The sequence below is a fragment of the Ptychodera flava genome, chromosome 20 (assembly GCF_041260155.1).
Source record: "Ptychodera flava strain L36383 chromosome 20, AS_Pfla_20210202, whole genome shotgun sequence".
Classification (NCBI taxonomy): Eukaryota; Metazoa; Hemichordata; class Enteropneusta; family Ptychoderidae; genus Ptychodera; species Ptychodera flava.
In genome coordinates, this window is record NC_091947.1 from 29,678,788 (window position 1) to 29,695,106 (window position 16,319).

Below are 16,319 nucleotides of genomic sequence, written 5' to 3' on the forward strand. Positions count from 1 at the left end.
TTCTATTGAACACTGCATCGCTGTCACTACTTAAAATTTTATGCCGTTCATTTGTCTATAATCTGATAATTTGGTTTTATTTCGCTGATTTGAAGGGGGGAAAGTAGCTCCTCATCCATGGATGACTACCAGCCCTCCAAGTCAACTCCAGGACTGCAGTATTACGGGGACTCGTTTTTAAAAGGCGGCGTGTGTTCTCTTTGCTTCCAATCGAAACGACTGGGGGATAAGATCGGAAAATACCCTAGCAGCATATTGTAGACTCGACGTCTCGTTTCCTGATTTACTTTTTACGGTGAAAACACAGACGGAAGAGAGTTTTCATTAAGAGGAAAGGGCTGTTACATCTCCGATCTGCAAATATCCGTTGCCAGTGGTCCATCAATAGCAGTCTTCGACAAGGGGCGGTTTGGATAATAATAAAAATAGAAATTAAAGATTAATATGTTTTCATTAGGCGTCCTCTTTGAACAAAAATTTCAGTCGACTACATTAAATGCAATCAGTTTCATCAAAGTTTAATTTCATTGCTCGGATCGCCTTGGATGGGCCAGCGATGTAATCTGGACATGCTCCAAAGATACGCCTGATCCAGGAACATCTCGATTTAATTGAATACCAGCTACGTCATGCGTAGCTTTCGCCCAGAGTTTTTTTTGTGGTCTTGAAGAGAGTGGAGTTTAGGTGTTACAGGAGGTTTTCAGTCTTCTATGTGCTTTTGAAAGCCCCCCTGACGTCGACAACTAAGCATTTCGTTGCGATAAAATTCTGAAGGGGTTAGCTGTCTGTTTTATGCTTTGGGAACCTAGCAACGGCCGACACTCAACACAGTAGCAACTAATGTCGCTATCTTAGATATGGACAAAAGACGGGCTTTCAATAAACCCCGGGTTGGGTGAACGTTTCTAATCCTGTTTGATCGAGAACATGCTAATGATCTTAACCGCTATGTTGTGTATCTTATTTGTGGTCGTTCAAGTTTTGCCCGGTCTGATGACCGCGTGCGCTGAGCGAAACAAATAAATAAAAGATCGAGAAACAGCAAGGAAATGACTTGACCTGGGTTGTGACGCTTCCTGGCTGTTGTAAGTGTCGCCGAATCGTGGTCTGCAAATTCGCAACAGACCATTATCCCTCGATTTCCATAGCAACGCAGCTGTGGTGGTGAAGAAATGTTGGTAGTCTTTCTGGTGATTGTCGTTTATGTCTTTATAGCATTGGCCTCATTATACAGAAATCTATTATCGTAGCCTGATAGATTTACAATTGGGGGCGTGCCTAATGAACACCTTAGTTTTACATCCAGAAAGTGGAGAGAATAAGGCAAACGCTTTTCAATGGCTAGGTGCTTTGTTCTGCGCGAAATACTAAGCTCATAATAAATAGATGGGCACTATACGCTCCCAATACCATTAAAGCTTGTTTACATTGCGTCGACTTTGATTCCGAAAAAAAAATGTCGGACACTTCATGTCAGGTAGCGCGGTCATTTGCGACGCGACCGGCAGGTTTGGCTTCTGCCGGGCCGATGTGAGCATTGGTCCGGTGCCGTTGTCAAATCGATAGCGTAATATAAGCTACGGTGTTCCACATCGACCTGACATATTGAGTTAATAACTTAGCTAATCATTCCCCTCGCCAACATTAATCGTATTCTTACCCCCAATTGGAGGCGTAACCATTCATTGGCCTTCTCCAATAAGCAGCTGCTCTCCGCTGGCCAATCGGTAGGCATTGGTAAAACAGCGCCGCTGACCTCAGAGGCGTATCAAACTATAATTAATCTTACGGCATTTAGTTGATTGATGAGCGAAATAATCATGCCCGCCCCGCTACACGTACTTCGGCTATAGCCGACTGTCCGCTGCCTGCAAATGCATACACTTCATTAATCACGCGGCTTCTTCCCTACCACCCAGGTTGTAATGTGTGTGTATTTTTTGACCACTCTCAGTACGTATGTGTTGATATGACTTAAACTTCTGATCATTTGGCGGAGCACACTGACCGTTGCCTGTTCTCGACGCCTCCTCTTCGTCTGCCTGGTTGCAACTGAAGTTTGTCTATCTGCGGGATTGTATAGGTGACACACTGGGCACTTGGGTTTACGCGGCCGTCTGTAGTACTTCACTGCTCGCATTCTTTCTCTGCTACTTTTTTCACCTATTTGCCCCTACGCGACAGACTTAAATGCTTACCGTGCATAGCGTTATGGACCCATCGCGATCCAGCGCATTTGTCATGAGCAACCCACCGTTGGCTGCTCTCCACAACATGACCGAGAAAAACCAGATGTTTCAGTTTCCACCAGGGTATAGCACTTCACTCAAGCCGGTCTGTTCGCCATCAGCGACACCTCACAGTATAACAGACATATTGAACCGACCAGACACTGCGAACTTACTGAATGTACCCAGACTCAATTCAGTGAACACGGGAATGTATTTTTCTGCCGCTAGTCGATTTAGTAAACCAGAGATACCGGGTACCCATGCCTCGGCACTGTACTGGCCGACCGGAATGACAAGCGTACAGCACCCGAATTCGTGGAGAGAACGGTACTCGTGTCAAATGGGAGCCCACAGTGGAGGTAAGACGGGTCTTGCACTTAAGACGCCTGTCTTTCAATAACTTCAACACACTATTATGGTTCTGTTTGTGAAATACATTCGGGTACACCCCGAAAAAAGTATTTTCAAGTGTGTTTTAAGATTTAAAATTGACCTTTTAATCAGCGAAGTATAACCCAGATAATGTTCTAATGTTAAAGCCCAGTGGTCCATTGCTCAAGTTTTTGTTCAGCGGTGAAAACGTCACTCAGGGTACATATGCATTTACAAATGAACATCGACTTTCATTCTTAGTAATATGTACGTAATCATCCGGACTAATTCATTACGACATAACGTTGTCATCATCATTTTAACGATAGTTCTTTTCCTATAGAGGGATTTAGCGAAATCGTAAACATTACAGAAGCTATCTCGTTTGTGTTCGTGTTTGTTTGAAAGCAGTGACAACACATGCTAAAGAATGCGACTTTTGAATGACTATATGTTGACAATCGACGGTAGAGTTACGAGTTTGGACAATATCACAGCATAAAAGGAGATACTTGTGACCCTAGTCGAGAAAGAAAACATTTTGAGCAAACAGTGTTGAATTGATCTAATTATTCTGTCTCTTTCAACCAGTGTCAGCCAACAGTCCGGGCAGCCTTACTGTCGATAAAGATGGGAAGAGAAAACACACGCGACCGACCTTTTCAGGACAGCAAATATTCGCCCTGGAAAAGACGTTCGAACAGACCAAATATCTGGCCGGCCCGGAGAGAGCTCGCCTCGCCTACGCTCTCGGGATGTCCGAAAGTCAAGTCAAGGTAAATGACGCGATCACACCTTATCGATTGTTATTTTGACAAAATATCTAATCTTGCCAAATCGGTGCGCAATCAAACCCAAACACGTCATTACTTAAAAGTCACTGCCGCTGTGAAATCAGAAGAGAGAACTATCGATGTCGTCAGGCTTATTATTATTATTTTGAGAAACGGTGTCCTCACCCTTCCGCAACACCTGCGAATATATTCTGTGCTAACGAGACGCGGTATTTGCCGCCGGTGTCCAATTAAAAATCGCCTGCCCACACCTATTTTGATTTTCCGTCATTTGCTCAGGTATCTGGGTGCGCTACGACCATTACGATTATTATGAGGATATAGGTTGTAGTAGGCAAAATGTTGACATTGGCTGTGCCGTGTTTTGTTCAGATAACTCGGTCAGTCTTCCTAATTGTGGGAGCCCTCATTTTTTTAAAAAATTAATCGTTTTATCCCGACTAAATGCCACATTACTTGCAGACGATTCATTTTGTTTGGGTTAAAAAGACGGTAATGTCGCTTTGACCACGACGTTAATGAACACACACCTCTTATTTGCCAACCGCAAGATTTGCCGGATCAATGTTAAACATTCTTTTGTTTTCGCATTAGTTCTTCACGCTGTTTTCAACGCATTGCTTCCGTTAGTTAGGGTTCCCGCCTATCATTTACAATGCTCCTATCAATAACGTCAAATAATTAAGTTCTTGATAAGCGTTCACTGTTTACAATAATTCAAATATTACACCCACTGTCGAAACCATTCTCAGCTTCGCTTCACCAATTTCACGACAAAGCGTCCTGTAAGATCTGTGATTCCGATTCAGACTAAAATAATGCAACGATATGGCGAATATTTTAAAACCGTACATGTTGACCTGAAAATACCTGTAAAAACGGCGTGTGTAGAACGTCGTCGCAAGTCTGTATTTAAAAGGTTTCGAAGTCACATTGACGGTAGTGCGATACTAAAGCTTACCGATGGCAATAAAAGAATCGCGTCGCACGTTTGGCTGCCATTTATTTGCGAATATCTCGTCACCAAGAACCGCCAATAACACTAAAATATGAAGACATTTCTCGTGTTCAGCCGACAAAAATAATATTTAGAGGCAAATATTCCGGGTTTGTCTTCTGTTTTCGTTTGACGTCTAATGTTTTCGTTTGATACATAACGGTCGGGTTCGAGTCACACTGTTACCGGGCAAGCAGCTATTGCTCTTGAAGTTGTTCACTAATATAATGGTTATGTGAGTGTGGATGACTATAGAATATCGTATAAAGGTACATCTCAAAATGTAATTAAACAGCGTCAGAACGACGCTCGATGTTTTTGATCAGATTGGTTAGCTACCGTCAAGAGACAGTACTTGTTTGTTTCGAAGTCTGTACAACACGGCTGAGAGAAATCCGATGCGATTTTTCGCTGGACATTCTTCACCAAACGACATTTTCTCGACTTTTATTACCTTTAATATCAAATCCTTCACAGAGTCACGACGGTAGGGTTTTTTGCTTATTCCACGCCTCGTGTATTTCATGTGACTTGTCTTTCGCCTTGTCTGTCAGGTTTGGTTTCAAAATCGGCGGACAAAATGGAGGAAGAAACACGCGGCAGAAATGGCAACAGCGAAGAAAAAACAAGAAGAAACCGAAAACATGGCTGCCGACGTGTCCGAGAATGACGACTGCTCGGAAACAGACGGAAACCATGGCGACGATTCGGATGGAGAAAGTGACTTTAAAAAGGCACGAACGGACAATAGTGGGGACACATTACCGCACTTACAAGGTAGCCTTGACATTCACTAACGAAAACAAAATATGAAAAAAACGCAACAAAAAACAATTATCTGACACAATCTGCCAGGCAACATGGCTTGAGTGAAAGCGAATAGCTCCCAGCAATTGTCAACGTTGTCAGTTTCCACAGTACGTTAACACTTTACAGAATGTTGATTACATAGTCAAGCCATACCTTGATTTTGATCTTTTTAGTTAAATTTTCTGTCTCTCGTCGGACAAGTGGTGTTAAAAGGTATGCACCTCTAAAAAACACTGGTGAAAAATATGAAACACCGAACTGTATATATATAAATGATGTCGCCAGCTCTCTCTCTTTCTCAGACCTCAGCAATTCCAGCTGTAAACGCCACCTCTCTTCATAATATGACTAGGTTTTAAAGCAACCAATACCACGTTTCTCTATCAGATTGTGTATTATTCTATTTCAAAAGTAAAAATTTCCAGAGCCATTATTATATCGAACGCAGACTTGTACAAATTTTCTATGCTAGTGTAACTCCGAACTTTGATGGGTCTTTTGTCGACCCGGTGTAGAGACTGTACCAAGAATAACAAAAAAAGAAAAGAAAAACACATTTGATGAACAACTTGTATTAGACTCAATCCTATATGTCAATTGTGCTAGCGACACAGCCAACGTGTCTCAATCGTATCAAGCGCCGTCACACAGTCAGGCGCCTGCTATAGATACACACGTCTCGAGCGCCTGTCAGGTGTTGTTTCAGGTAGTGCTATCGCACACCGTTGTTGGGATCAAGGTGTACAAGCTTGCAACGACAAAAATGAGACCGCTCGAAAAAAAATTCGCATATCGCAGACTTTTAATAGTCAACTGCACTTGGCCTTAACGCCCTTCTCATTGTCAGTGGTAAGGTAAAAACAAATTGCACTTCTATGCAATTCTCAATCATTTTTTCTCCCCGAGATAGCTGATCGGAGATAAGATGATCCCTGAAAGGCTGACCGGTCATCGTTAAAATATATGAGATAAGTGGCGGGCATGTTTGGTGGCCACCCACTGTTACAGCACTGGCTAACCTGGCGACCCCGTCAATAACTGGAGCAAACACGGGTCAGCAATTGCCAAATCACACCGGCCTAGCAATAATGCAGCTTCTCCTAAACCATATACAGAATTTGTTTCCAATCGCTGTGGGAGGAAGGCCCTCTTCACGCTCCGTTGATTAACGCATTACCAACAGACAAAGCCAAAAGGAAACCAACCGACTTTTTTATGAATCTCGTTTTCGAATGCAAAAGAGGAGGGACAGGGATAAAGAAATTACAAAACAGGAAAGGGAAAATACGAAATTGACGTTTAAAATAGAAAGAGAATTTTTAGAGGCAGGAAAATTGACGTGTTATTAACCGTGTAGAATGACGCATTGGCATTTTCAGAGTTTTTTTTCATGTTCTCCGAGGGGACGTATTTTAATTGCGAACGTTGGTCCGACGTCTCTCGACTCCTGAACACACCTACCGCGGAGTTAACGCGGGGACGGAACTATTAATATTTGACGAACGGGGGGATTACACAAAACATATTGTGTTCATATTCCATCGTTTATGTCGACATTATCGCAGATCGGCTCAGCGGGTCTGATTTTATTTTTACGAAGATTAATGATGTTGTCGAGAATTGAAGGAAATTGAAATCAACCCGTATCTTGCTGGCGATTATTAAGATTTTAGGGTCAAACACTACAGAGCAGACAATGACTTTTATAAGCAGGAAAGACTCTATAATACAATTGCTTTGTTTTGCTAGTAGTTGAGTCTTCCGGGGAAATTGTAATTGGGCACGAACGGAGCCCCGTTGTCCCTCTGCCCGGTGTAACTGCTTGTGTATTCGATGAAGGCTGTTTTTACGTTCTCCCAAAATTACTTCGTTCGCAGCATCTTCCGAAAAAAACACTCCGTTTATCAGAGAATCCATTTAAATCGATATAACATTTTCTTCGATAATTTTTAAATGAGGCAAAGTTAACAAGGCTTAGCAAAGCATTTTTCAAACTTTTAAGATGGTAGCAAAATTGACAAATTGGGATTTCAAGGCAACAAAGTAAAATTAATACATAAAAAGACTTGTCACTTTAAGGTCACATCACTTTAACCTGATATTTCTACAATGAAGCAAGTCCCGCGACTTTTTAAAGAAAAACTAACTAAGAATTTCCAATTAGTTTTTATCGGTGACCCTTTCTTAAGTTGGTTTCAAAAACCACCGACAAGTTTCCATTACGTAATATTATTTATTCTTTTTCTTTTGCAAGACCAAATCATAAACTTTAAGCTTTTTAAAATTAAATACCGTTCAAGTTGAATTGTTCTCTTCAAATTATTGTATTAAAGTTCGCACCCCGAATTAATCATGAACAATTTTGGTACCGTACTTGGTATTAGAGTGAATGCCGTGTAGCCGAAATGGACATTACACATTATTCGTCAATTCTTGGATTTTGATTTTAAATTTTAGTAGCTTAGAACTTCAATGGACCCTCCCGGTTATTTTGCTTCAGTATTAAAACGATTAGAGAACTGTAAAATAAGTTCAATGTGTCTGAAATCTGCATTCAGTGGGTCGTATAAACACGCCTTCCTAGCTATACCCTACTTACAGACCGGTGCTCAGTAGAATACGATTTTGTAGAGCCGTTGTCAGCCCCAGTCGGTGTAGCGGTGCAAATTTGGTGAAAATATCACCAATAAAACTTTACTACAGTCACCTATTTGGGGAAAGACGGGGAGCATTTTGCCCGTAAAATATCAATTTGACACCATGAGGTAGGTGCAAGTCTTTGCCGGGCATTCATCAAGCCGTGTGATTTTTTCTAATGGAGTGCCTCTTTCTGAGTTCTAGAAGGGCAGTCGCGAAAAGTAATCAAAGGCAGACGGTTTCCAAACATCTAAGTTTAATGGCTTTTTAGCGAAATGAGGCGATTTCGGCACGGGCTTGCAAATTGGAGCTGCAATTTGAGCTGTCAACCAACGCCATGAATGATGTGGAATTGTCACCGATGGTTGGCGATGCAATATCCCTGGCTTCAATGTTAAGTTGGAGGCTTGGATTGGATTGATCCGAAAGTCGAGATCTAATTCACGACGTCGCGCAATCAGAAGTTGAAATGGCCGAGCAGAGCATCGCACACGCGACCGCTGCATCACTGATCATCGGGGTCCCGCCGTTCGATCAACGCCTTTGCCTTCGTGTATCTGTTCGCACCAAAAGTGTTGTCAATATCATGTATACCATATCTAAGTGTGTTTGTAGTATGAGGGTTAAACTAGAAGCGTGGGTTTATCCCTGTACAACTTTTTTCTGTGACAGTTTAAGTATTGCCAAAAGAGAACGCTTTAAAGCAAAGCGTCCATACAAGTTAGAATGAACTCTGGTGAGTCGTATACTCTCGGCGTCAGCAACGAACTGTGGCCTTTATCCTCGTTATGGCACGTCCGGGTAAACGAAAAATATGAATTACCGTCGCTATTAACTGTACAAAGAGGCTTTTTTCGCTGCGCTATTATTTTGGTAAAATGATTGAAATCAGCCGGATAATTGAATTAGACCTCATCTCTCGCAAAAGCAATGGTTTTATGCCAATGTCGCTTTGGCGAACTTGAAATATGCCTCGACCTTCTTTAAATTGATAGAGACCCATCGATTTTTGAGCGATGGGAGAGCAGAGATGTTTTATGTAGTTGAAGAGAGATCATTGCAATGACAGAAAACTGCCTGACAGGCTAACGTACAGACCGGCTGACATCAAGCATAGAGCGCATACAAATAAACTCTCGATCACTCACTCCAGGCCAGTCACAACAACATGTGGCAAGTTGTTTCGGAAATTGAATCAGAAAACCGCTGAAGACCTCCTGCCGCTTGTCTAACCCGAAGTGGAGTATGTAAGGGTAGAGGTAGGGTCGTCTATTGCCAAACCTAGGATATTGCTCGTACATTGCTTTCATGCACTGTGTCAACTTCGAAATTGGAAATATTCATGATCAGGGGCATGCCCCAGGATGTACATTTCAAACCTAGACATAACCCTCGGACATGCCATGTATTGTAGATTTCAAACCAACCAATGATATGTGGTTGTGTCTTTCAAAGCCAGTCTTGCCAGCGTTTGAGCGCACCAGGGGTGTACAATTCAAATCCGGGAAATAATTGTGTTGGTACTTAACGAATTGCAATTTTAAAACCGGGAAAATAACCGTGTGGGTGTACAATCGAGGCTTTATATTAAAATATAGCACACACGGGCGTTGGGTTGAAGCACTTAAATTCTAGAATATAACGGTACAAGCTTAATCTTGTGAAAATCATAATCTTGCAGCTGGAAAGAATAAATTTTGGGCTGTAATGCTCTTTCAAGTCCAAACATCAGATTTTTCGTGACTTGGTGACTTTTGGTCTTTGATGCTCTATCTGGGCATCGTTTCCAATTTTCGAAAGTTGTCGTAAATCATCCATTTTATGAAATATTTATGAAATGAAAAATCGAGATTGACGTCGCTGATGGAAATCGACAGGAACGGGGGATAACTGGGCAATTGTATTTGTGTTATTTGGAATGTGACGTCGTTTTACGGATGCTCAACTATTTAGTGTGGATAAGCTAATTATTCACGGTGCTGTAGATAAATCCATGTTTTATATTCAGCTATCACATATTATTTGTCGACTTTTATTCACTTGGGTTTTGTGAAATTTACAGATGAGCAACATTACTCTGGCCATAATTCTTCTTATTGCGAACATTTTAGCTGGAAAAATCAGCAACGAGTTGCCCAGAGATGCTTTGTGAAGTAATTCATCGAGTTCTCGGCGATGCACCGTACACAGTCGACGAATACTCGGGGCCCTTGACGAAAGGCCAAGCAATCAAACGTTTGAAAAATTACGAGATCAAATATTTTAGACAGCACAAAATACATACGTCTGGTTACTCCCTAAATTGCGTCCTAACATCGCTGATTGCTTTCCTTGGTTGGTTGAGATCTCTATGGCGACTGCAAACTAGATTGGTTTTTTCGACCCACATTCGTGATGTTTCTACTTTTATATGTGTGCGAGTTTGCATGGTTACTGCACGAGAACCCGGCCGAGGTTGACGATATACGCTACTCTAAACATGGTTTAGAAGTTGGCCACGTACTCATTGTAAAGACTGCACTGCTTGGCTCAGTATATTGGTGGTGCTCTAATTGGTAAGTTACACGCGAGCAGTTGAAACCGTGTAACAGCCTAGCTACTGTTTCAATTCTCGGAACTTTTGACTAAAAATGTCGGGTGCAAATATTGTCCATTACGTTCTGATTACTCTGAATGTCAAGGTTATGACTGAAACATTTCCTTTAATATTTTTTTCGGGTTGTTACAAGTACTTCATCGCATGCAACGCCTCTGAAATATCGTTGGAATGACAGCGCCCCCTACGATATGCCCACCGCTCAATGGTGTGAGCGTGAGTCCATCCACAGATGGATATACCAGTACAGGAGTGGTGGACAACATAATAAACAACTTCAACAGAAAATATAGTCAACGTGACAATGACAACTATATTTATGACGTACTTATCCCATTTGAATTCATGAAATGAATTCGATCACTTCTCGCTTGCATGTAATTAATAACGGCTTAATCTTACTTAAGCCCTATTCACCAACGATTACAGTGTAATTTTTGTCCCTTTTTCCCCGTAGTTCGGATGATTATTTATGGTGTCCACTATTTGCTAACAAAGAAGGGTCTGTCTGTGTTTTTATTTGTGTGTTTGTTAGAAACAGGGGTGGGAGCCGTGTAAACTTATCACAACTCATAAGGTGCTTTTTTGAAGTGGATCTATCACTATGCGTTAGCACGCAGGTATTTTTATGATTGCCACACAGGTATGCGGGAGACAGAACGAATTTTTGTCTGGCTCGATAGACTGGCAAGTAAGAACCAATGCGATAAAAATAAGAAATTTTAAATATCTAGGGAGGCGAGGCCCGTGAATCATGGAATTCTTTTGGAATCGGAACGGCTAGACGCAGATTACGGGATGCGACGCAAACGTCGTGAGGTAGCAGAACCGGGACATAAATCACGGGAGAAATTTACGCAATACGCTTATGCACAACAAACCACGTACAATGCTGGTGAAGTAGGCATAAAAGTGGAATAAAACTGTGACGTTGCTATTCGATCCGTGATTTATGGGCCGAATGCGGTATTCGAAACATATCTCCGCATTCAACTATATTGAGTATTATTAGATTGGTATGGAAGATATAATGCCTGAATTAATAACAATATTTTTAAATTGCGTGGCAATTTGGACAGAACAGCTAAGGTTGGTCGATGGTGCATTTTGTTGCTAATGGGCTCCGAGTAGCATTAAACAAAGTAAGCACGTCATTGGCGAGGGTACCTTGCAATGTCGTAAGTTTCAGTTGTCGACATTACTTATTAAATCGCATGCCAATACCATACGAGGGAAAAAAGGCGCGTGTTTTCTCTTGAAGTGCCGCAACCGGAACGATTGTCCTCTGTTGCCACGAACGGGGTTCGGTGGATGTCGGTATTTAATATCGCAACGTTTTGATTTCACAACGACAATGAATTTTTTTAACAGATTCTATAAAATCGGAGGCATCGGTACACGACGTTCTGTGAGTATATTAAATTGGTGAGTTTCGATGGCTGTGTGGGTCAAGTTTATGTACACAACCTTGCAGTGAAAGGAAGCCCGAGTTTGTCTGACGTCAGGGGCTGGTTTCTAAATTTCATGAAGTTTCTGTCGATCTTGTCTGCGACAGCATTCTTACCGCCAGCAAACTGAAGCGTCGGTGACTGAGATCTATCAGTGGATGTACCGTGTTTGACAACAGTAAGCTTACACATGTGAGAAAATTCATGAAACCGTTGCAAATGGGAAACCCCAGCATTGAATACCAGATATCTGTCATTTACCCATGAACCACGTACCCGTTTTAGGGACCCTATAATAATTTCAGATCTTTGAGACCTGGGCATGCGAACTCTGTTTCATCGCACGCGCGGCCTGTTGAAATGACTGCCCAAAAAGAGGCTCGAACAGCTTTTGAAATTACAGACTGTAATTAGCTGATGTAAGTACAACATATGGGCGCAGTGCGGACGTACTTTACAAAGAAAACCAAGGCATGGATGATTCATAATTCCCATCCAAATGCGCCGTTCAGTGTTTCCATCTAGCTAGGCAAACATGGCACAACGACGGCATATCCCCAAGCATAATGGAGGTCGTCGTCAGGCTAATGGCGTTTTCGATTATAAGATAATCTCTTGACAGTAATTCTAATTTGACCCGATATATAATTATTTTAAAATATACTTATTTAACTAAAAGCGAAGACGATGTTCTTCTGCGAACACCGTTTTTGTCGCAAAAAAAAAAACTTTTCGTGTTGGGTTTGCGTTCAATGAAAGACGTTAGTCTACCATTCATTGTGTATATTTGAGAAAATTTGTTATGTATCTGTAACACGAATATACAAATTAAATAGTTAAATACAGAAATAGGGACTCGGGTGAAATCGAAACAGACGCAAAACCAAGTTTTCAAATTACATGGTCGGCGAAACACGTTTGTCGGATATGTCCACGTATATCACTTCGACTTACGCTCTCATTGTAGAGAAAGGAAGAAAAATATATATGTTCTGTCAGATCAGTCACAATTACTCATCAAAACTTGTAAATAATTTACATAAATTAATCTCCTTTCTATTCAAATAGAAATTTGGTAAACACTGGCAGGAGTTGTCAGCTGTTGTATCTGATGTCCGCACTAGACCAATTAGGAGACAAAAATTGCAGTTCGGCGACCAATTCTCCACGTTTTGCATTCTTCCGTCAGCCCTAATGAAAATTTATCGCCATACTGGCAACAAATGAATTAATTTTGATCAAAAATAATTCGAAAATCATTAAAAGCAAATTGTATTTGATTGCAATGATCGTTTCTGTCAGCTGCTTTTGATCAAAGGAGATTCTAACCACGGGTTTAGCGTTCATTTATTCCAATCCTTGTAGGTATGTTTTTATCACACTCTTTTTACCGTATATGGTACTCTTTCACTGCACACAACTGTCGCAATTTGCAGCTGCGTTCATCCCGGATTAAAATTCATACTTTATTTGTCCATTATTTTACGCCTGTAATTTCTGAGGGGTTTTGGATAACAAAAATTCCCGGAGAAGCTACCGTTGGACTCGGCCCACGGCGCTTTATACGCGCTTTTATAGTACCGTATATTTTTGAACAACGCACCGAGTTACCCGATTCTGTCGTGTACATCCGGGTGACTTCGCTGAACGATGTGTATGCCTAGAAGACATTTTTGTCTCTAGGCACAGATGGATGATTATCAAACCAAGGTATATATGTCGGAGGTTTTTGAATGGGGAAACTATAAAGGTGAAGGTGTTTGTTGATCGGAGAAGATGGGAATGGATATATTGGTTATTAAAAATAATCAATGATAGTTATTGCTAGACCGAGAATATGGTTTGGACTTGTTCCTCTTTCATTTGTGTGTACAGACATCCATTGCGATGTTATGCAGTACGTATCACCAGTCTTGCAGAGATGAAAAGTTATGAAGTAATGACCACAAAGTAACTCTATTTTCGCCGCTTCCTCTTGGCAGAGTCAATTTGCTATGTCGCACTGTCAACGTTGATAAAAAATACCAAGCGTTCTGCCAGTAGACGGTTATTTCATATTTTCGTTCGTGTTCATAACGACGCGCATCAACGCCACTAGGTTCCAGTGTATAGGATAAAATATGGTGTACAAATTATTCCGATTCATATCAGCTTGAAGAATGAACACAGAACGTTTGATAACTGTGACCGATTTGCTCTCAAGCTTTGCTTTATTGAGGCCCATAACAACGTAGTTTAGAGGATTAAAGAGCTGCCCGCTTTTACCTGAAATGTGTTCATTTCATATGAAAGATGTTGTCGATTTTGAAAGATAAGCTTTTACAAAACCACATCAGTTGTAAACTTGACAGATGACACTTTTTGGATATTAAAAGCAAGGCAAGATTACGCTTTTCATAACAGTTTTACCTTGCATCCAATTTTTTTAAAAATCTCATAATTTTTAAAGTAGCCAACTTAAAGGAAATGTGCTGTTTTCATATTAACGCCTGTCAGAGGTCAAAGTTCTATATCCCGTTGCAGACCACAAAATTGACAACATATTTGTTCGTGTTTACCGATGTATGAATTGTCTGGAATCTGAACGAAACACACTTGGATATTCTGCATTATCATTGAGTCAGTGTTACTGGCTCATCATGATACACAATCAATAAAAATTGTAACGAAATACCAGCAAACAGACCACTGTTGTTCTCCCAATACTCCCTTTTGATCATATAACGTATATTGAAATCGAGACACGGTGCGAGATGTGCAAAGATTTCACCACGACCGTTCGACATTCTGACATATCCACTTTTAGATTGTTCACTTACGCATTATTGGCATGTCGGCATTCAAAGCACGCTTTTGCCAAGAGCGCCAGCGCAGATGGATGATAATATTTCGCAGGAAAAAATCAGCACTATCTATGATCAGTTGAACTCTGTAAGCTTACAAAAACGATAGAGAACACGATTGTTCATAATATATCCTTTCCCTGTCGAAGTGGCTGCCGTCCACCGGGATGTCAAAGAAGCCGCTTGGTGTGTGTATACAGGCCGCAAGTACACTGTCTGCTCCGAGCAAGTCTGACTCCTGCTCGATTTAATCAGCGCCCGTTTCGTTTGTAAAACTTACATTCCTTCCTAGGGCAAATTTATCTAAATTTTAGTGTGTGTGGAAGGTGAAGAAAGTTTGAAATATAAATTAAACCCGAAAAAAATGAAAAATAATATTTGCAGTAGTCTCGGTTTTGTCGAGTTTGTTATAATTCGACGATCACAGGTTGAAAGTTGGCAGTGGGGCTACACATGCGCGGAGCGGTGGCCTCTCATCGAATTGCCTAAACATCGTTATCAAGAATGAAGCCGTTAGTGGATATTGAAAGCATTGCACACGAGGGTTTTGCCATTACAGATAAATAAATCCTCAATTACGATGACAACACAGGCCATCCCCAGTGGACTAATTTACGTCTGATAAGGCGATCAGTGCCTTTAAGTCCATTAATGTGTTTAGATTAGTCACTAGGACTAGGTTTTTAAAGGTTTTTGATATTTGGTAATGTCATGAAATACAGGTTAAACCAAATCATTTGTACTGTCGATTTCCAGACATTTGGACAAGTGAAAAGGCGATCGCCGAGGCACATAAAATGAATAGAGTCATTCTACAAGATGGCCCACGTTCTAAGTCTGGGCATTAAAACAAATCTATCAAAATCTCACGCGTCATTTGAGCTAATTTAACCAAAGAAAACGCCGTATTTATCATGTCGACCGATTAAAGTGTTATTCTAAGTCTTTTTAGCTTGGGGCACTCGACGTTTTCATTCCGTTCACAAATAACAGGGGGTTAATTTATGAAAATATCGAAGAAAACCTCCGTGTTTGAAATCCCCTTTAGCGTGGCAGTAAGTTAATGTTTTAAACACCTTAAAAAGTAATAGGCCTATTTTGGCGATTTTCTCTGCCCATGAAATTTACAATTTTTTTTATTCCCCTGCTACAGTAGACGCGTGTGCTTTCGTTGGGTAACAAACATCCACGCTGGTAACCTATATATGAGAAAATCCATCGAGCGTGGACAATCATTGCCCGGCATATCACACCGTTGTCAGATATATCTTTTGAGTAGCTTCACTTTAGTCTCAACTCGTCTGCAACGAAGATCAGTCATGTCGCTGTTCAAATTGAACAAAGGCTACAAACGTAAAGTGCGATATTTTCACAGAGATTTGCCGATCTATGTTCAAAGATCAATCGCAGAGCAGAAATCGCCTGGAGTTTTCTCTCTCACAACAGACATTATCCGCCTTCCGCAACAGCATTTAAGTGAGGGCAATTTATGGCTAGTTCTGAAATTATTCGCCCTCTCCAACGATCAAACGATGTCATGTTTATCTTCTTTTGACCCCGTCCACCCTGTTTCCTTTATAAGATTCAGCTG

General features: G+C 41.1%; 1 protein-coding gene across 1 annotated transcript; it reads left to right on the forward strand.

Moving 5' to 3' along the window:
• The first annotated feature begins 1,002 nt into the window (after positions 1 to 1,002).
• LOC139120559 (homeobox protein Nkx-6.2-like) lies at positions 1,003 to 7,564 on the forward strand. The gene is made up of 3 exons (XM_070685033.1): positions 1,003 to 2,590; positions 3,195 to 3,379; positions 4,949 to 7,564. Exons 1-3 carry the CDS (start codon positions 2,191 to 2,193, stop codon positions 5,189 to 5,191), a joined length of 828 nt encoding a protein of 275 aa, XP_070541134.1. The 5' UTR covers positions 1,003 to 2,190; the 3' UTR covers positions 5,192 to 7,564.
• The last annotated feature ends 8,755 nt before the right edge of the window (positions 7,565 to 16,319 follow it).

Bases quoted from the DNA above. Each gene is read 5' to 3' on its own strand.
- LOC139120559 (XM_070685033.1), top strand. From the start codon at position 2,191: ATGCTTACCGTGCATAGCGTTATGGACCCATCGCGATCCAGCGCATTT. The intron at 2,591-3,194 runs GTAAGACGGGTC...TCTTTCAACCAG, and splicing joins AATGGGAGCCCACAGTGGAG to TGTCAGCCAACAGTCCGGGC. The intron at 3,380-4,948 runs GTAAATGACGCG...CTTGTCTGTCAG, and splicing joins TGTCCGAAAGTCAAGTCAAG to GTTTGGTTTCAAAATCGGCG.